This window comes from Lampetra fluviatilis, unplaced genomic scaffold, assembly GCF_964198595.1.
Source record: "Lampetra fluviatilis unplaced genomic scaffold, kcLamFluv1.1 SCAFFOLD_802, whole genome shotgun sequence".
NCBI lineage: Eukaryota > Metazoa > Chordata > Hyperoartia > Petromyzontiformes > Petromyzontidae > Lampetra > Lampetra fluviatilis.
Window position 1 is genome coordinate 1 of NW_027620649.1, and position 23,966 is coordinate 23,966.

General features: G+C 53.7%; 1 protein-coding gene across 1 annotated transcript in view; it reads right to left on the minus strand.

Moving 5' to 3' along the window:
• Positions 1-2,554: 2,554 nt before the first annotated feature.
• LOC144954195 (heterogeneous nuclear ribonucleoprotein Q-like) overlaps positions 2,555-23,966 on the minus strand; it is a gene marked incomplete at its 3' end in the record, with an annotated part of 41,861 nt that continues 20,449 nt past the window's right edge. The window contains exons 4-8 of the mRNA XM_078884754.1: positions 23,344-23,520; positions 17,708-17,830; positions 14,593-14,605; positions 13,857-14,059; positions 2,555-2,743 (exon numbers count right to left, since the gene is read on the minus strand). Of these exons, the coding sequence (XP_078740880.1) occupies positions 2,555-2,743; positions 13,857-14,059; positions 14,593-14,605; positions 17,708-17,830; positions 23,344-23,520 (705 nt within the window). The remainder of the gene's footprint in view (positions 2,744-13,856; positions 14,060-14,592; positions 14,606-17,707; positions 17,831-23,343; positions 23,521-23,966) is intronic.

A 23,966-nucleotide genomic window follows, 5' to 3' on the forward strand; every position in this document is an offset into this window, starting at 1 on the left:
GGTTGGTGAGTGAGTGGGTGGGTTGGTGAGTGGGTGGGTTGGTGAGTGAGTGGGTGGGTTGGTGAGTGAGTGGGTGGGTTGGTGAGCGAGTGGGTGGGTGGGTTGGTGAGTGAGTGGGTGGGTTGGTTGGTGAGTGAGTGGGTGGGTTGGTGAGTGAGTGGGTTGGTGAGTGAGTGGGTGGGTTGGTGAGTGAGTGGGTGGGTTGGTGAGTGGGTGGGTTGGTGAGTGAGTGAGTGGGTGGGTTGGTGAGTGAGTGGGTGGGTTGGTGAGTGAGTGAGTGGGTTGGTGAGTGAGTGGGTGGGTTGGTGAGTGAGTGGGTGGGTTGGTGAGTGGGTGGGTTGGTGAGTGAGTGGGTGGGTTGGTGAGTGAGTGGGTGGGTGGGTTGGTGAGCGAGTGGGTGGGTGGGTTGGTGAGTGAGTGGGTGGGTTGGTGAGTGAGTGGGTGGGTTGGTGAGTGAGTGAGTGGGTGGGTTGGTGAGTGAGTGGGTGGGTTGGTGAGTGAGTGAGTGGGTGGGTTGGTGAGTGAGTGGGTGGGTGAGTGAGTGGGTTGGTGAGTGAGTGGGTGGGTTGGTGAGTGAGTGGGTGGGTGAGTGAGTGGGTGGGTTGGTGAGTGAGTGGGTGGGTGAGTGAGTGGGTTGGTGAGTGAGTGGGTGGGTTGGTGAGTGAGTGGGTGGGTTGGTGAGTGAGTGGGTTGGTGAGTGAGTGAGTGGGTGGGTTGGTGAGTGAGTGAGTGGGTGGGTTGGTGAGTGAGTGGGTGAGTGGATGGGTTGGTGAGTGGATGAGCGAGTGGGTGGGTGAGTGAGTGGGTGAGCGAGCGAGTCAGTGGGTGAGCGAGTGGGTTGGTGAGGCGAGTGGGTGGGTGAGTGGGTGGATGGGTGAGCGAGTGGGTTGGTGAGCGAGTGGGTGGGTTGGTGAGTGAGTGGGTGGGTTGGTGAGTGAGTGGGTGAGTGGATGGGTTGGTGAGTGGATGAGCGAGTGGGCGAGCGAGTCAGTGGGTGAACGAGTGGGTTGGTGAGCGGGCGGGTGGGTGAGTGAGTGGGTGAGTGAGTGAGTGGGTGAGTGAGTGGGTGAGTAGGTGGATGAGTGAGTGGGTGGGCGAGTGAGAGAATGAGAGGGTGAGCGAGTTACCGGGTGGGTGAGCTAGTGGGTGAGTGGGTGAGCAGGTGAGTGAATAAGTGAGTGAGTAAGCGGACGAGCGAGCCGGTGGGTGAGCGAGTGAGTGAGCGGGTGGGTGAGCGAGTGAGCGGGTGGGTGACTGGGTGAGTAGGTGGGTGAGCGAGTGGGTGAGCGAGCGAGTGAGCGGGTGGGTGAGCGAGCGGGTGAATGAGTGAATAAGCGAGCGGTGTGAGCGAGCGAGTGAGCGGGTGGGTGAGCGAGTTGAGTGGGCGAGCGAGCGGGTGAGCACGTGAATGAGTGAATAAGCGAGTGGGTGAGCGAGCGGGTGAGCGAGCGGGTGAATGAGCGAGTGGGTGAGCGAGCGAGTGAGCGGGTGGGTGAGTGGGTGAGCGAGTTGAGTGGGTGAGCGAGCGGGTGAGCACGTGAATGAGTGAATAAGCGAGCGGTGTGAGCGAGCGGGTGAGCGAGCGGGGTGAATGAGTGAATAAGCGAGTGGGTGAGCGAGCGGGTGGGTGAGCGAGTGAGTGAATGAGCGAGTGGGTGAGCGAGCGAGCGGGTGAGCACGTGAATGAGTGAATAAGCGAGCGGGTGAGCGAGCGGGTGATCGAGCGGGGTGAATGAGTGAATAAGCGAGTGGGTGAGCGAGCGAGTGAGCGGGTGGGTGATCGAGCGGGTGAATGAGTGAATAAGCGAGCGGTGTGAGCGAGCGAAGTGAGCGGGTGGGTGAGTGGGTGAGCGAGTTGAGTGGGCGAGCGAGCGGGTGAGCAGGTGAATGAGTGAATAAGCGAGTGGGTGAGCGAGCGAGCGGGTGAGCACGTGAATGAGTGAATAAGCGAGCGGGTGAGCGAGCGAGTGAGCGGGTGGGTGAGTGGGTGAGCGAGTGAGTGGGCGAGCGAGCGGGTGAGCACGTGAATGAGTGAATAAGCGAGTGGGTGAGCGAGCGGGTGAGCGAGCGGGTGAATGAGCGAGTGGGTGAGCGAGCGAGTGAGCGGGTGGGTGAGTGGGTGAGCGAGTTGAGTGAGCGAGCGAGCGGGTGAGCACGTGAATGAGTGAATAAGCGAGTGGGTGAGCGAGCGGGTGAGCGAGCGGGTGAATGAGCGAGTGGGTGAGCGAGCGAGTGAGCGGGTGGGTGAGTGGGTGAGCGAGTTGAGTGAGCGAGCGAGCGGGTGAGCACGTGAATGAGTGAATAAGCGAGTGGGTGAGCGAGCGAGCGGGTGGGTGAGCGAGTGAGTGAATGAGCGAGTGGGTGAGCGAGCGAGCGAGCGGGTGGGTGAGCGAGGAGTGAGTGAATGAGCGAGTGGGTGAGCGAGCGAGCGGGTGGGTGAGCGAGTGAGTGAATGAGCGAGTGGGTGAGCGAGCGAGCGAGCGGGTGGGTGAGCGAGTGAGTGAATGAGCGAGTGGGCGAGCGAGCGGGCGGGTGATCGAGCGAGTGAATGAGCGAGTGGGTGAGCGAGCGAGCGGGTGACTATCGGTCTCACCTTCAGTGCCGAGTCCCTCTCCTCGAAGTGAATGAAAGCGTAGTCCTTCACTTTCTTCACTCGCTCCAGACTCCCGAACGCGCCAAACAAAGTCTGCAGCGTCTCCTCGCTCACACTCGCTGCCAAGTTCCTCAGGAAGAGCACCTTGACCTGTACAGGCAGCCAGTCAGCCAGTCAGTCAGTCAGCCAGTCAGTCAGTGGCACAGTCAGTCAGTCAGTCACTCGCACAGTCAGTCAGTCACTCGCACAGTCAGTCACTCGCACAGTCAGTCAGTCACTCGCACAGTCAGTCAGTCACTCGCACAGTCAGTCAGCCAGTCAGTCAGCCAGTCAGTCAGTCACTCGCACAGTCAGTCAGTCACTCGCACAGTCAGTCAGTCGCTCGCACAGTCAGTCGGTGGCACAGTCAGTCAGTGGCACAGTCAGTCGCTCGCACAGTCAGTCAGTCACTCGCACAGTCAGTCAGTCGCTCGCACAGTCAGTCGCTCGCACAGCCAGTCGCTCGCACAGTCAGTCGGTGGCACAGTCAGTCAGTGGCACAGCCAGTCGGTGGCACAGCCAGTCGCTCGCACAGTCAGTCGGTGGCACAGTCAGTCGGTGGCACAGCCAGTCACTCGCACAGTCAGTCGGTGGCACAGTCAGTCGGTGGCACAGTCAGTCGGTGGCACAGTCAGTCGGTGGCACAGTCAGTCGGTGGCACAGTCAGTCGGTGGCAGTCAGTCAGTGGCACAGCCAGTCACTCGCACAGTCAGTCACTCGCACAGTCAGTCAGTGGCACAGTCAGTCGGTGGCACAGTCAGTCACTTGCACAGTCAGTCACTCGCACAGCCAGTCGCTCGCACAGTCAGTCGGTGGCACAGCCAGTCACTCGCACAGCCAGTCGCTCGCACAGTCAGTCACTCGCACAGCCAGTCACTCGCACAGTCGCTCGCACAGTCAGTCACTCGCACAGTCAGTCGGTGGCACAGTCAGTCGCTCGCACAGTCAGTCACTCGCACAGCCAGTCACTCGCACAGTCAGTCACTCGCACAGTCAGTCGCTCGCACAGTCAGTCACTCGCACAGTCAGTCACTCGCACAGCCAGTCACTCGCACAGTCAGTCGCTCGCACAGTCAGTCGCTCGCACAGTCAGTCACTCGCACAGCCAGTCACTCGCACAGTCAGTCACTCGCACAGCCAGTCACTCGCACAGTCAGTCACTCGCACAGTCAGTCACTCGCACAGTCAGTCGCTCGCACAGCCAGTCACTCGCACAGTCAGTCACTCGCACAGTCAGTCGCTCGCACAGTCAGTCGCTCGCACAGTCAGTCGCTCGCACAGTCAGTCGCTCGCACAGCCAGTCACTTGCACAGTCAGTCGCTCGCACAGTCAGTCACTCGCACAGTCAGTCACTTGCACAGTCGCTCGCACAGTCAGTCGCTCGCACAGCCAGTCGCTCGCACAGTCAGTCACTTGCACAGTCAGTCGCTCGCACAGTCAGTCACTTGCACAGTCAGTCGCTCGCACAGTCAGTCACTTGCACAGTCAGTCGCTCGCACAGTCAGTCGCTCGCACAGTCAGTCACTTGCACAGTCAGTCGCTCGCACAGTCAGTCGCTCGCACAGTCAGTCGCTCGCACAGCCAGTCACTTGCACAGTCAGTCACTCGCACAGTCAGTCACTCGCACAGTCAGTCACTTGCACAGTCGCTCGCACAGTCAGTCGCTCGCACAGCCAGTCGCTCGCACAGTCAGTCACTCGCACAGTCAGTCACTCGCACAGCCAGTCACTCGCACAGCCAGTCGCTCGCACAGTCAGTCACTCGCACAGCCAGTCGCTCGCACAGTCAGTCGCTCGCACAGTCAGTCACTCGCACAGTCAGTCACTCGCACAGTCAGTCACTCGCACAGTCAGTCACTCGCACAGTCAGTCGCTCGCACAGCCAGTCGCTCGCACAGTCAGTCGCTCGCACAGTCAGTCACTCGCACAGTCAGTCAGTGGCACAGTCAGTCACTCGCACAGCCAGTCGCTCGCACAGTCAGTCGCTCGCACAGCCAGTCGCTCGCACAGTCAGTCGCTCGCACAGTCAGTCACTCGCACAGTCAGTCAGTGGCACAGTCAGTCACTCGCACAGCCAGTCGCTCGCACAGTCAGTCACTCGCACAGTCAGTCAGTGGCACAGTCAGTCACTCGCACAGTCAGTCACTCGCACAGTCAGTCACTCGCACAGTCAGTCGCTCGCACAGTCAGTCAGTGGCACAGTCAGTCACTCGCACAGTCAGTCGCTCGCACAGTCAGTCACTCGCACAGTCAGTCGCTCGCACAGTCAGTCACTCGCACAGCCAGTCACTCGCACAGTCAGTCACTCGCACAGCCAGTCGCTCGCACAGTCAGTCAGTGGCACAGTCAGTCACTCGCACAGCCAGTCGCTCGCACAGTCAGTCACTCGCACAGCCAGTCGCTCGCACAGTCAGTCACTCGCACAGTCAGTCAGTGGCACAGTCAGTCACTCGCACAGTCAGTCCCTCGCACAGTCAGTCACTCGCACAGTCAGTCGCTCGCACAGTCAGTCAGTGGCACAGTCAGTCACTCGCACAGTCAGTCGCTCGCACAGTCAGTCGCTCGCACAGCCAGTCACTCGCACAGTCAGTCGCTCGCACAGTCAGTCGCTCGCACAGTCAGTCAGTGGCACAGTCAGTCACTCGCACAGTCAGTCACTCGCACAGCCAGTCGCTCGCACAGTCAGTCAGTGGCACAGTCAGTCACTCGCACAGTCAGTCACTCGCACAGTCAGTCAGTGGCACAGTCAGTCGGTGGCACAGTCAGTCACTCGCACAGTCGGTGGCACAGTCAGTCACTCGCACAGTCAGTCAGTGGCACAGTCAGTCACTCGCACAGTCAGTCACTCGCACAGCCAGTCAGTGGCACAGTCAGTCACTCGCACAGTCAGTCAGTGGCACAGTCAGTCAGTGGCACAGTCAGTCAGTGGCACAGTCAGTCAGTGGCACAGTCAGTCAGTGGCACAGTCAGTCAGTGGCACAGTCAGTCAGTGGCACAGTCAGTCAGTGGCACAGTCAGTCAGTGGCACAGTCAGTCACTCGCACAGTCAGTCAGTGGCACAATCAGTCACTCGCACAGTCAGTCAGTGGCACAGTCAGTCAGTGGCACAGTCAGTCACTCGCACAGTCAGTCAGTGGCACAGTCAGTCAGTGGCACAGTCAGTCACTCTCAGACAGACAGGCACGGGGAACACACGGAGAGAGAGACACGGGGGGGGGGGGGGGGGAGAGAGACACGGGGAGGGGAGAGAGACACGGGGAGAGAGAGAGACACGGGGTGAGAGACACGGGGGGGGGGGGAGACATGGGGGGAGAGAGACACGGGGGGATAGAGACATGGAGAGAGAGACACAGGGGAGAGAGACACGGGGGGGGGAGAGAGACACGGGGGGGGGGGGGAGAGAGACACGGAAGAGAGAGACACGGGGGGGAGAGAGAGACACGGGGGGGGGGGGGGGGGGAGAGAGAGACACGGGGGGGGGGGGAGCGAGACACGGGAAGGGGGGAGAGACACGGGGGGGGGGTGAGAGACACGGGGGGGGGGGGGGAAGAGAGACACGGGAAGGGGGGAGAGACACGGGGGGGGGGTGAGAGACACGGGGGGGGGGGGGGGAGAGAGACACGGGAAGGGGGGAGAGACACGGGGGGGGGTGAGAGACACGGGGGGGGGGGGAGAGAGAGACACGGGGAGGGGAGAGAGACACGGGGAGAGAGAGACACGGGGAGAGAGAGACACGGGGTGAGAGACACGGGGGGGGGGGAGACATGGGGGGAGAGAGACACGGGGGGATAGAGACATGGAGAGAGAGACACAGGGGGAGAGACACGGGGGGGGAGAGAGACACGGGGGGGGGGGGGGGGGAGAGAGACACGGAAGAGAGAGACACGGGGGGGAGAGAGAGACACGGGGGGGGGGGGGGGGGGGAGAGAGACACGGGGGGGGGGGGGAGCGAGACACGGGAAGGGGGGAGAGACACGGGGGGGGGTGAGAGACACGGGGGGGGGGGGGAAGAGAGACACGGGAAGGGGGGAGAGACACGGGGGGAGGGTGAGAGACACGGGGGGGGGGGGGAAGAGAGACACGGGAAGGGGGGGAGAGACACGGGGGGGGGGGGGGGAGAGACAGGGAGAGAGACACGGGGAGTCTCCCTGTGGCCTCAGGCTAAAGATTTCCTCCATCACAGAGACTCAGTCGAAAGATGGTGAAAGAGTTACACTCATCATCGGCCACAAGGGAGACACGGGGACAAGGCGGGGACAGAATTGGGGAGACACTGAAAGACACACAAACAGGGAGACACGGGGAGAGAGACACAGAGAGACACGGGGAGAGAGACACAGAGAGACACGGGGAGAGAGACACAGAGAGACACGGGGAGAGAGACACATAGAGAGAGACGGGGAGAGAAACACGGGGAGAGAGACACAGGGAGACAGACACGGAGAGAGAGACACAGGGAGAGACACACGGGGAGACACACGGGGAGACACGGGGAGAGAGACACGGGGAGAGAGACACGGGGAGAGAGACACGGGGAGAGAGACACAGAGAGAGACACCGGGGGAGACACACGGGGAGAGAGACACAGGGAGAGAGACACAGGGAGAGAGACACGGAGACACAGGGAGAGAGACACTGGGAGGGAGACATGGAGACACAGGGAGAGAGACACAGGGAGAGAGACACTGGGAGCGAGACACAGGGAGAGAGACACAGGGAGAGAGACACAGGGAGAGAGACACAGGGAGAGAGACACAGGGAGAGAGACACAGGGAGAGAGACACAGAGACACGGCGTTCTCCCCGTGGCCTCAGGCTAAAGATTTCCTCCATCACAGAGACTCAGTGGGAAGAGGTCATCATCACTGGCCACTCGGAGACCATCGTGAACCCACAGAACTACACACTACACACTACTACACTATACACTACTACACTATACACTACTACACTATACACTACTACACTATACACTACTACACTATACACTACTACACTATACACTACTACACTATACACTACTACACTATACACTACTACACTATACACTACTACATTATACACTACTACACTATACACTACTACACTATACACTACTACACTATACACTACTACACTATACACTACTACACTATACACTACTACACTAGTACACTACTACATTATACACTACTACACTATACACTACTAAACTATACACCACTACACTATACACTACTACACTATACACTACTACACTATACACCACTACACTATACACTACTACACTATACACTACTACACTACAAACTACTACACTATACACTACTACACTATACACTACTACACTATACACTACTACACTATACACTACTACACTATACACTACTACACTATACACTACTACACTATACACTACTACACTATACACTACTACACTATACACTACTACACTATACACTACTACACTTTACACTACTACACTATACACTACTACACTACACACTACTACACTATACACTACACTATACACTACTACACTATACACTACTACACTACACTATACACTACACACTACTACACTATACACTACTACACTACACACTACTACACTATACACTACTAACACTACACACTACTACACTATACACTACTACACTACACACTACTACACTATACACTACTACACTACACTACTACACACTATACACTACTACACTATACACTACTACACTATACACTACTACACTATACACTACTACACTATACACTACTACACTACACACTACTACACTATACACTACTACACTATACACTACTACACTATACACTACTACACTATACACTACTACACTATACACTACTACTACACTATACACTACACACTACTACACCTATACACTACTACACTATACACTTCACTATACACTACTACACTATACACTACTACACTATACACTACTACACTATACACTACTACACTATACACTACTACACTATACACTACTACACTACACACTACTACACTATACACTATACACTACTACACTATACACTACTACACTACACACTACTACACTACACACTACTACACTACACACTACTACACTACACACTACTACACTACACACTACTACACTATACACTACTACACTATACACTACTACACTATACACTACTACACTATACACTACTACACTATACACTACTACACTATACACTACTACACTTTACACTACTACACTATACACTACTACACTACACTATACACTACTACACTATACACTACTACACTATACACTACTACACTACACTATACACTACTACACTATACACTACTACACTACACACGACTACACTACACACTACTACACTACACACTACTACACTATACACTACACTATCACTACACTATACACTACTACACTACACACTACTACACTATACACTACTACACCTACACACTACTACACTATACACTACTACACTATACACTACTACACTATACACTACTACACTACACACTACTACACTATACACTACTACACTATACACTACTACACTATACACTACTACACTACACACTACTACACTATACACTACTACACTATACACTACAGACTACTACACTACTACACTACACACTACTACACTACACACTACTACACTATACACTACTACACTATACACTACTACACTACTACACTATACACTACTACACTATACACTACTACACTATACACTACACACTATACACTACTACACTATACACTACTACTATACACTACTACACTATACACTACTACACTATACACTACTACACTATACACTACTACACTATACACTACTACACTAGTCACTACTACACTATACACTACTACACTATACACTACTACACTATACACTACTACACTATACACTACTACACTATACACTACTACACTATACACTACTACACTATACACTATACTATCACTACACTATACACTACTACAATATACACTACTACACTTACACTACTACACTTACACTACACACTATACACTACTACACTATACACTATTACACTATACACTACTACACTATACACTACACACTATACACTACTACAATATACACTACACACTATACACTACTACAATATACACTACACTATACTACTACACTATACACTACTACACTACACACTACTACACTACACACTACTACACTATACACTACTACACTATACACTACTACACTATACACTACTACACTATACACTACACTATACACTACTACACTATACACTACTACACTATACACTACTACACTACACACTACTACACTATACACTACTACACTATACACTACTACACTATACACTACACTATACACTACTACACTATACACTACTACACTATACACTCTACACTATACACTACACTACACTTACACTACTACACTATACACTACACTATACACTACACTATACACTACTACACTATACACTACTACACTATACACTACTACACTATACACTACTACACTATACACTACTACACTATACACTACTACACTATACACTACTACACTATACACTACTACACTACACTATACACTACACTACTACACTATACACTACACTATACACTACTACACTACACACTACTACACTATACACTACTACACTATACACTACACACTACTACACTATACACTACTACTACACTATACACTACTACACTATACACTACTACACTATACACTATACACTACTACACTACTACACTATACACTACTACACTATACACTACTACACTATACACTACACTATACACTACTACACTATACACTACACACTACTACACTATTACACTACTACACTATACACTACTACACTATACACTACTACACTATACACTACTACACTATACACTACTACACTATACACTATTACACTACTACACTACTACACTACACACTACTACACTATACACTACTACACTATACACTACTACACTATACACTACTACACTATACACTACTACACTATACACTACTACACTACACACTACTACACTACACACTACTACACTATACACTACTACACTATACACTACTACACTATACACTACTACACTATACACTACTACACTATACACTACTACACTACTACACTACTACACTACACACTACTACACTATACACTACTACACTATACACTACTACACTATACACTACTACACTATACACTACTACACTATACACTACTTACACTACTACACTACTACACTACACACTACTACACTATACACTACTACACTATACACTACTACACTATACACTACTACACTATACACTACTACACTATACACTACTACACTATACACTACTACACTATACACTACTACACTATACACTACTACACTATACACTACTACACTATACACCACTACACTATACACTACTACACTATACACTACTACACTATACACTACTACACTATACACTACTACACTATACACTACTACACTATACACTACTACACTATACACTACTACACTATACACTACTACACTATACACTACTACACTATACACTACTACACTATACACTACTACACTACACACTACTACACTATACACTACTACACTATACACTACTACACTATACACTACTACACTATACACTACTACACTATACACTACTACACTATACACTACTACACTATACACTACACTACACACTACTACACTACACACTACTACACTATACACTACTACACTATACACTACTACACTATACACTACTACACTACACACTACTACACTATACACTACTACACTATACACTACTACACTACTACACTACTACACTATACACTACACTACAACACTACTACACTACTACACTACTACACTACACACTCACACTATACACTACTACACTATACACTACTACACTATACAACTACTACACTATACACGACACTATACACTACTACACTACTACACTATACACTACTACACTATACACTGACACTATACACTACTACACTATACACTACTACACTATACACTACACACTACTACACTATACACTACTACACTATACACTACTACACTAACTACACTACTACACTATACACTACTACACTACACACTACTACACTACACACTACTACACTACTCACTACTACACTACTACACTACTACACTATACACTACTACAATATACACTACACTATACACTACTACACTATACACTACTACAATATACACTACTACACTACACACTACTACACTATACACTATACACTACACTATACACTACACACTATACACTACACACTACTACACTACACACTATACACTACTACACTATACACTACACTATACACTACTACACTACACACTACTCACTACACACTACTACACTACACACTACTACACTATACACTACTACACTATACACTACTACACTATACACTACTACACTATACACTACTACACTATACACTACTACACTATACACTACTACACTATACACTACTACACTATACACTACTACACTATACACTACCTATACACTACACACTAACTACACTATACACTACTACACTATACACTACTACACTATACACCACTACTACACTATACACTACTACACTATACACTACTACAATATACACTACTACACTATACACTACTACACTATACACTACTACACTATACACTACTACACTAACACTACACACTACACTACTACACTATACACTACTACAATATACACTACTACACTATACAATACTACACTATACACTACTACACTATACACTACTACACTATACACTACTACACTAAACACTACTACACTACACACTACTACACTATACACTACTACACTACACTATACACTACACTATACACTATACACTACTACACTATACACTACTACACTATACACTACACACTACTACACTATACCACTACTACACTACACTAACACTACTACACTATACACTACTACACTATACACTACTACACTATACACTACTACACTATACACTACACTATACACTACTACACTATACACTACTACACTATACACTACTACACTATACACTACTACACTATACACTACTACACTATACACTACTACACTATACACTACTACACTTACACTACTACACTACACTACTACACTATACACTACACTATACACTACTACACTATACACTACTACTACTACTACACTACCTACACTATACACTACTACACTATACACTACACCTACTACACTACACTACTACACTACTACACTATACACTACTTACACTATACACTACTACACTACTACACCACTACACTATACACTACTACACTATACACTACTACACTACACACTACTACACTATACACTACTACACTATACACTACACACTACTACACTATACACTACTACACTATACACTACACTATACACTACTACACTATACACTACACACTACTACACTATTACACTACTACACTATACACTACTACACTATACACTACACTATACACTACTACACTATACACTACACACTACTACACTATTACACTACTACACTATACACTGACTACACTATACACTACTACACTATACACTACTACACTATACACTACTACACTATACACTACTACACTACACACTACTACACTACACACTACTACACTACACACTACTACACTATACACTACTACACCATTACACTACTACACTATACACTACTACACTATACACTACTACACTATACACTACTACACTATACACTACTACACTATACACTACTACACTACACACTACTACACTATACACTACTACACTACACACTACTACACTACACACTACTACACTATACACTACTCACACTATACACTACTACACTATACACTACTACACTATACACTACTACACTATACACTACTACACTATACACTATTACACTACTACACTATACACTACTACACTATACACTACTACACTATACACTACTACACTATACACTACACACTACTACACTATACACACTACTACACTATACACTACTACACTATACTACTACTACACTATACACTACTACACACTACACACTACACCACTACACCACACACACAACTACACACAACACCACACACACCACACACACACACAACTACACACACACACCACACACACACACACACCACACACACACACACACCACACCGTACCACGCCCCACCTTTGCCATGACGCTGGGGTCCGTGTCCACCGGCTCTGCCCACTCCACCGTCACCACGTTGCCAAAGATTTTGGTTTTCCCGCCCAGCAGTTTGCGCCGTGCCTGAGCCGCTGATTTGTGGTCGTCAAACTCCAGAAAACAGAAACCCCTGTTCTTCTGCTGGTCCTCTGTCTGCTGGTACAGAATCACCTCTGTCACGCCCTCTGTGTGAGCGAGATAGACACACGGGGGGCGAGACACGCACAAGGGTTGTGGTCAATGCGCAGGGGAAACAGAAGCTCCTGTCTGCTGGTACAGAATCACCTCTGTCACGCCCTCTGTGTGAGCGAGATAGACACACGGGGGGGGGGGGGGGGGGGGCGAGACACGAACAAGGGTTGTGGTCAATGCGCAGGGGAAACCAGAAACTCCTGTCTACTGGTACAGAATCACCTATGTCACGCCCCTGTGTGTGAGCGAGATTGACACAAGGGCTGTGGTCAATGAGCAGGGGAAACCAGAAACTCCTGTCTACTGATACAGAATCACCTCTGTCACGCCCTCTGTGTGAGCGAGATAGACACACGGGGGGGAGGGGGCGAGACACGAACAAGGGTTGTGGTCAATGCGCAGGGGAAACCAGAAACTCCTGTCTACTGATACAGGAATCACCTCTGTCACGCCCTCTGTGTGAGCGAGATAGACACACGGGGGGGCGAGACACGCACAAGGGTTGTGGTCAATGCGCAGGGGAAACCAGAAACTCCTGTCTGCTGGTACAGAGAATCACCTATGTCACGCCCCTGTGTGTGAGCGAGATTGACACACGGGGGGCGAGACACGCACAAGGGTTGTGGTCAATGAGCAGGGGAAATCAGAAACTGATGTCTGCTGGTACAGAATCACCTCTGTCATCCCATCTGTGTGAGCGAGATAGACAAGGGTGACAAGGGTTGTGGTCAATGAGCAGGGGAAACCAGAAGCTCCTGTCTGCTGGTACAGAATCACCTCTGTCAACCCATATGTTTAAGAGACACAGACAAGGGTTGTGGTCAATTCATAGAGAAAACAGATGCCTCTGTTGATATTTGACCTGTGTCACTCATGAGAGAGACACGGGGAGAGAGAGACACGGGGAGAGAGAGACACGGGGAGAGAGAGACACGGGGAGAGAGAGACACGGGGAGAGAGAGAGACACGGGGGAGAGAGACACGGGGAGAGAGAGAGACACGGGGAGAGAAAGAGACACGGGGAGAGAGAGAGACACGGGGAGAGAGAGAGACACGGGGAGAGAGAGAGACACGGGGAGAGAGAGAGACACGGGGAGAGAGAGAGACACGGGGAGAGAGAGACACGGGGAGAGAGACAGACACGGGGAGAGAGAGAGACACGGGGAGACACACGGGGAGAGAGAGAGACACGGGGAGAGAGACACACGGGAGAGAGACATGGAGAGAGACACGGGGAGAGAGACACACGGGGAGAGAGACACGGGGAGAGAGACACGGGGAGAGAGAGACACGGGGAGTCTCTCTGTGGCCTCAGGCTAAAGATTTCCTCCATCACGGAGACTCAGTCGAAAGATGGTGAAAGAGTTACACTCATCATCGGCCACTCGGAGACACGGGGAGACACGGGGAGAGAGACACGGGGAGAGAGACACGGGGAGACACGGGGAGAAAGACACGGGGAGACACAGGGAGAGAGACACAGGGAGAGAGACACGGGGAGACGCAGGAAGAGAGACACGGGGAGAGAGACACGGGGAAAGAGATATGGGGGAGACACGGGAGAGAGACACGGGGAGACACAGGGAGAGAGACACGGGGAGAGACGGGGAGAAAGACACGGGGAGAGAGACACGGGGAGACACGGGGAGAGAGACACGGGGAGAGAGACACGGGGAGAGAGTGGCTGAGTGAGTGAGAGAGCGTGCATGAGCGAGAGTGAGCGAGTGAGTGTGAGCGAGTGGCGAGTGTGAGAGCGAGTGTGTGAGTGAGTGTGTGAGCAAACGTCAGTGTATGAGCGAGTGTGTGAGCATGTGAGTGTGAGCGAGTGGCGAGTGTGCGAGCGAGCGAGTGAAAGCGGAGTGGCGAGCGTGAGTGTGAGCGTGAGTGTGAGCGAGTGTGTGAGCATGAGTGAGAGCGCGTGAGAGTGCGTGAGCGAGCGAACGAGTGAAAGCGAGTGGCGAGCGCGAGTGTGAGCGAGTGTGTGAGCATGTGAGTGTGAGCGAGTGTGTGAGCGAGTGTGTGAGCATGTGAGTGTGAGCGAGTGGTGAGTGTGAGTGTGAGCGAGTGAAAGCGAGTGGCGAGCGTGAGTGTGAGCGTGAGTGTGAGCGAGTGTGTGAGCATGAGTGAGTGAGCGAGTGGCGAGTGTGTGAGCGAGTAGTGTGAGCATGTGAGTGTGAGCGAGTGGCGAGTGTGTGAGCGAGTGTGTGAGCATGTGAGTGTGAGCGAGTGGCGAGTGTGTGAGCGAGTGTGTGAGCATGTGAGTGTGAGCGAGGTGTGTGAGCGAGTGTGTGAGCATTGTGAGTGTGAGCGAGTGGCGAGTGTGTGAGCGAGCGAGTGAAAGCGAGTGGCGAGCGTGAGTGTGAGCGAGTGTGAGCGAGTGTGAGCGAGTGTGAGCGAGTGTGAGCGAGTGAGTGAGCGCGTGAGAGAGCGAGTGTGAGCGAGTGAGCGAGTGTGTGAGCGAGTGTGAGCGAGTGTGAGCGAGTGAGTGAGCGCGTGAGAGCGAGTGTGAGCGAGTGAGCGAGTGTGTGAGCGAGTGTGAGCGAGAGTGAGAGCGAGTGTGAGCGAGTGTGAGCGAGTGTGAGCGAGCGCGTGAGAGCGCGTGAGAGCGAGTGTGAGCGAGGTGAGTGAGCGAGAGTGAGCGAGTGTGAGCGAGTGTGTGAGAGCGCGTGAGAGCGAGTGTGAGCGAGTGTGAGCGAGTGTGTGAGCGCGTGAGAGCGAGTGTGAGCGAGTGTGAGCGAGTGTGTGAGCGCGTGAGCGCGTGAGAGCGAGTGAGAGCGAGTGTGAGCGAGAGTGAGCGAGTGTGAGCGAGTGTGTGAGCGCGTGAGCGCGTGAGAGCGAGTGTGAGCGAGCGTGTGTGAGCGCGTGAGAGCGTGAGAGCGTGAGAGCGTGAGAGCGTGAGAGCGTGTGAGCGAGTGTGAGCGAGTGTGAGCGAGTGTGAGCGCGTGTGAGCGAGTGTGAGCGAGCGTGAGAGCGAGTGTGAGCGAGTGTGAGCGAGTGTGAGCGAGTGTGAGCGAGGTGAGCGAGCGTGTGAGAGCGCGTGAGTGAGGCGAGTGTGAGCGAGTGTGAGCGAGTGAGAGCGAGCGCGTGTGAGCGAGTGTGAGCGAGTGTGAGCGAGTGTGAGCGAGTGTGAGCGTGAGAGCGCGTGAGAGCGAGTGTGAGCGAGTGTGAGCGAGTGTGAGCGAGTGTGAGCGAGTAGTGAGCGCGTGTGAGCGCGTGTGAGCGAGTGTGAGCGAGTGTGAGCGAGTGTGAGCGAGTGTGAGCGAGTGAGAGCGAGTGTGAGCGAGCGCGTGAGAGCGAGTGTGAGCGAGCGTGTGTGAGCGTGTGTGAGCGCGTGAGGAGCGTGTGAGCGAGTGTGAGCGAGTGTGAGCGAGTGTGTGAGCGCGTGAGAGCGAGCGTGTGTGAGCGCGTGAGAGCGTGTGAGAGCGTGTGAGCGAGTGTGAGCGAGTTGTGAGCGAGTGTGTGAGCGCGTGAGAGCGAGCGTGTGTGAGCGCGTGTGAGCGCGTGAGAGCGTGTGAGCGAGTGTGAGCGAGTGTGAGCGAGTGTGTGAGCGCGTGAGAGCGAGCGTGTGTGAGCGCGTGAGAGCGTGTGAGCGAGTGAGAGCGAGCGCGTGAGCGAGCGAGCGAGCGAGTGTTTCTCCGTACCGATGTGCTTGTTGAACTCCTCCGCGTCTTGTTCTTGGGGATGGAGCCGATGAAGAGGCGATTGTTGGCCACAGACAGACACACGCCCAGCTGCTTGCCGCGACGGATCTCATGGTCGTTGAACTAGAGAGACACAGAGACACGGTGAGACACAGAGACACGGTGAGACACAGAGAGACACAGAGACACGGTGAGACACAGAGACACGGTGAGACACAGAGACACGGTGAGACACAGACAGACACACGCCCAGCTGCTTGCCGCGACGGATCTCATGGTCGTTGAACTACAGAGAGACACAGAGACACGGTGAGACACAGAGACAAAGACACAGAGACACGGTGAGACACAGAGACAAGGACACAGAGACACGGTGGGAGAGACACAGAGACAGAGACACATTGAGAGAGAGACACATAGAGACAGTGAGAGAGACACAGACACAGTGAGAGAGAGACACAGTGAGAGAGACACAGAGACAGAGACACATTGAGAGAGAGACACAGACACAGTGAGAGACACAGACACAGTGAGAGAGAGACACAGTGAGAGAGACACAGAGAGACACAGAGAGAGAGACACAGACAGTGAGACACACACAGAGAGGACAGTGAGAGAGAGACACAGTGAGAGAGACACAGTGAGACACAGAGAGACACACAGAGAGACAGTGCGAGAGAGACACAGTGAGAGAGACACAGAGAGAGAGACACAGTGAGAGAGACACAGTGAGACACAGAGAGACACACAGAGAGACAGTGCGAGAGAGACACAGTGAGAGAGACACAGAGAGAGACAGAGAGACAGACATAGACACAGAGAGAGACAGAGACACAGAAAGAGACACAGAGAGACACAGTGAGAGACACACAGACACAGTGAGACACACACAGAGAGACACACAGAGACAGTGAGAGAGAGAGACACAGAGACAGAGACACATCGAGAGAGAGACACAGAGAGAGACAGAGAGACAGACACAGACACAGAGAGAGACACAGAGACACAGAGACAGAGACACATCGAGAGAGAGACACAGAGACACAGTGAGAGAGACACAGACACAGTGAGAGACACACAGAGAGACACAGACAAAGTGAGAGAGTGACACAGAGACAGAGACACATCGAGAGAGAGACACAGAGAGAGACAGAGAGACAGACACAGACACAGAGAGAGACACAGAGACACAGAGACAGAGACACATCGAGAGAGAGACACAGAGACACAGTGAGAGAGACACAGTGAGACACAGAGAGACACACAGAGAGACAGTGCGAGAGAGACACAGTGAGAGAGACACAGAGAGAGAGACACAGTGAGACACAGAGAGACACACAGAGAGACACACACAGAGAGACAGTGAGAGAGAGACACAGAGAGAGAGACACAGAGAGAGAGACACAGAGAGAGACAGAGAGACAGACATAGACACAGAGAGACACAGTGAGAGAGACACAGAGAGAGAGACACAGAGAGAGAGACACAGAGACAGACATAGACACAGACATAGACACAGAGAGACACAGTGAGAGAGACACAGACAGTGAGACACACACAGAGAGACACACAGACACAGTGAGAGAGACACAGACACAGTGAGAGAGAGACACAGAGATAGAGACACATCGAGAGAGAGACACAGAGAGAGACAGAGAGACAGACACAGACACAGAGAGAGACACAGAGACACAGAGACAGAGACACATCGAGAGAGAGACACAGAGAGAGACAGAGAGACAGACACAGACACAGAGAGAGACACAGAGACACAGAGACAGAGACACATCGAGAGAGAGACACAGAGAGAGACAGAGAGACAGACACAGACACAGAGAGAGACACAGAGACACAGAGACAGAGACACATCGAGAGAGAGGACACAGAGAGACAGTGAGAGAGACACAGACACAGTGAGAGAGACACAGAGACAGAGACACATCGAGAGAGAGACACAGAGAGACAGTGAGAGAGAGACACAGACACAGTGAGAGAGACAGACACAGAGACAGACAGTAAGAGAGTCTCCCTGTGGCCTCAGGCTAAAGATTTCCTCCATCACGGAGACTCAGTCGAAAGATGGTGAAAGAGTTACACTCATCATCGGACACGGGGAGAGAGACACGAGGAGAGAGACACGGGGAGAGAGACACGGGAGAGAGACACGGGAGACACGGGGAGAGAGACACGGGGAGAGAGACACGGGGAGAGAGGCACGGGGAGAGAGACACGGGGAGACAGACACGGGGAAAGAGACACGAGGAGAGAGACACGGGAGGAGAGAGACACGAGGAGAGAGACACGGGGAGAGAGACACGGGGAGAGAGACACGGGGAGAGAGACACGGGGAGAGAGACACGGGGAGAGAGGCACGGGGGGAGAGACACGGGGGGAGAGAGACACGGGGAGAGAGACACGGGGAGAGAGACACGGGGAGAGAGACACGGGGGAGAGAGACACGGGGAGACACATGGGGAGACACGGGGAGACACGGAGAGAGAAAGAGACACGGGGAGACACGAGGAGAGAGACACGTGGAGAGAGAAAGAGACACTCACTCACCCACCCACCCACCCACTCACCACCCACCCACCCACCCACCCACCCACCCACCCACTCACTCACCCACCCACCCACCCACCCACTCACCCACCCACCCACTCACTCACCCACCCACCCACCCACTCACCCACCCACTCACTCACCCACCCACCCCACCACTCACCACCCACCCACTCACTCACTCACCCACCCACCCACCCACCCACCCACCCACTCACTCACTCACCCACCCACTCACTCCACCCACCCACCCACCCACTCACTCACTCACCCACCCACCCACCCACCCACTCACTCACCCACTCACCCACCCACCCACCCACTCACCCACCCACCACCCACCCACCCCACCCACCCACCCCACTCACTCACTCACTCACCCACCCACCCACTCACCCACCCACCCACCACTCACCCACCCACCCACCCACCCACTCACTCACTCACCCACCCACTCACCCACCCACCCACCCACTCACTCACCCACCCACCCACCCACTCACCCACCCACCCACTCACCCACCCACCCACCCACTCACCCACCCACCACCCACCCACCCACTCACTCACCACCTCACCACCCACTCACTCCACCCACCCACCCACCCACTCACCCACCCACCCCACCCACTCACCCACCCACCCACTCACCCATTCACCCACCCACCCACTCACCCACCCACCCACCCACCCACCCACTCACTCACTCACCCCACCCACTCACTCACTCACTCACCCACCCACTCACCCACCCCACTCCACCCACCCCACCCACTCACCCACCCACCCACCCACTCACTCACCCACTCACCCACCCACCCACCCACCCCTCACCTGTTTCACGCTCTCTAGAGCCGAGTCACGGGCTGCAGTAGGTGAGGAATGCCACTCACTCACCCACCCACCCACCCACTCACCCACCCCACCCACTCACCCACCCACCCACCCACTCACTCACTCACCCACCCACTCACCCACCCACCCACCCACTCACCCACCCACCCACCCACTCACCCACCCACCCACCCACTCACCCACCCACTCACCCACCCACTCACTCACCCACCCACTCACTCACCCACCCACCCACCCACCCACCCACTCACCCACCCACCCACCCACTCACCCACCAACCCACTCACCCACCCACCCACCCACCCACCCACTCACCCACCCACTCACCCACCCACTCACCCACCCACTCACCCACCCACTCACCCACCCACTCACCCACCCACTCACCCACCCACCCACCCACTCACCCACCCACCCACCCCACCCACTCACTCACTCACTCACCCACTCACCCACCCACCCACTCACTCACTCACCCACCCACCCACTCACCCACCCACCCATCCACTCACCCACCCCCTCACCCACCCACCCACCCACTCACCCACCCACTCACTCACCCACCCACCCACCCACCCACCCACTCACCCACCCACCCACCCACCCACTCACTCACTCACTCACCCCACTCACCCACCCACCCACTCACTCACTCACCCACCCACCCACTCACCCACCCACCCATCCACTCACCCACCCCCTCACCCACCCACCCACCCACTCACCCACCCACTCACCCACCCACTCACTCACCCACCCACCCACCCACCCACTCACCCACCCACTCACCCACCCCACCCACCCACCCCTCACCTGTTTCACGCTCTCTAGAGCCGAGTCACGGCTGCAGTAGGTGAGGAATGCCACTCACTCACTCACTTCCCTCACCCACCCACCCACCGACTCACCCACTCACCCACCCACCCACTCACCCACTCACCCACCCACCCCTCACCTGTTTCACGCTCTCTAGAGCCGAGTCACGGCTGCAGTAGGTGAGGAATGCCACTCACTCACTCACCCACCCACCCACTCACCCACCCACCCACCCACCCACCCACTCACCCACTCACCCACCCACTCACCCACTCACCCACCCACCCCTCACCTGTTTCACGCTCTCTAGAGCCGAGTCACGGCTGCAGTAGGTGAGGAATGCCACTCACCCACCCACCCACTCACCCACCCACTCACCCACCCACCCACTCACCCACCCACCCACTCACTCACCCACCCACCCACTCACCCACCCACCCACTCACCCCACCCACCCACTCACCCACCCACCCACTCACCCACCCACTCACCCACCCACCCACTCACCCACCCACTCACCCACCCACCCACTCACCCACCCACCCACTCACCCACCCACCCACTCACTCACCCACCCACCCCTCACCTGTTTCACGCTCTCTAGAGCCGAGTCACGGCTGCAGTAGGTGAGGAATGCACTCACCCACCCACCCACCCACCCACCCACCCACCCACCCACTCACCCACCCACCCACCCACTCACCCACCCACCCACTCACCCACCCACCCACCCACCCACTCATCCACTCACCCACCCACCCACCCACTCATCCACTCACCCACCCACCCACCCACCCACTCACCCACCCACTCACCCACCCACCCACCCCTCACCTGTTTCACGCTCTCTAGAGCCGAGTCACGGCTGCAGTAGGTGAGGAATGCCACTCACCCACCCACCCACCCACTCACCCACCCACCCACTCACTCACTCACCCACCCACCCACTCACTCACTCACCCACCCACCCACTCACCCACCCACCCACCCACTCACCCACCCACCCACTCACCCCACCCACCCACTCACCCACCCACCCACCCACTCATCCACTCACCCACCCCACCCACCCACTCATCCACTCACCCACCCACCCACCCACTCACCCACCCACTCACCCACCCACCCACCCACCCCTCACCTGTTTCACGCTCTCTAGAGCCGAGTCACGGCTGCAGTAGGTGAGGAATGCCACTCACTCACTCACTCCCTCACCCACCCACCCACCCACTCACCCACTCACCCACCCACTCACCCACCCACCCACCCCTCACCTGTTTCACGCTCTCTAGAGCCGAGTCACGGCTGCAGTAGGTGAGGAATGCCACTCACTCACTCCCTCACCCACCCACCCACCCACTCACCCACTCACCCACCCACTCACCCACCCACCCACCCCTCACCTGTTTCACGCTCTCTAGAGCCGAGTCACGGCTGCAGTAGGTGAGGAATGCGTAGCCGCGGTTGAGTCCCGTGAGCGGGTCCATCATGAGGCGCAAGTCCCAGATGGGGCCGGCTTTCTCCAGCACCGGCACCAGCTCATCCTCGTACATGTCCCTGGGGATCTTACCCACAAACACCTGGGGGGGGAGGGTGAGAGAGGGAGAGAGAGGGGAGAGTGAGTGAGTGAGTGAGGGGAGAGAGAGGGTGAGTGGGGGAGAGAGGGTGGGTGAGAGAGGGAGAGAGAGGGGAGAGTGAGGGGAGAGTGAGTGAGTGAGTGAGGGGAGAGAGGGTGGGTGAGTGGAGACGGCTTTCTCCAGCACCGGCACCAGCTCATCCTCGTACATGTCCCTGGGGATCTTACCCACAAACACCTGGGGGGGGAGGGTGAGAGAGTGAGAGAGTGAGTGAGTGAGGGGAGAGAGAGGGTGAGTGGGGGAGAGAGGGTGGGTGAGAGAGGGAGAGAGAGGGGAGAGTGAGGGGAGAGAGAGTGAGTGAGTGAGGGGAGAGTGGGTGAGTGGAGACGGCTTTCTCCAGCACAGGCACCAGCTCATCCTCGTACATGTCCCTGGGGATCTTACCCACA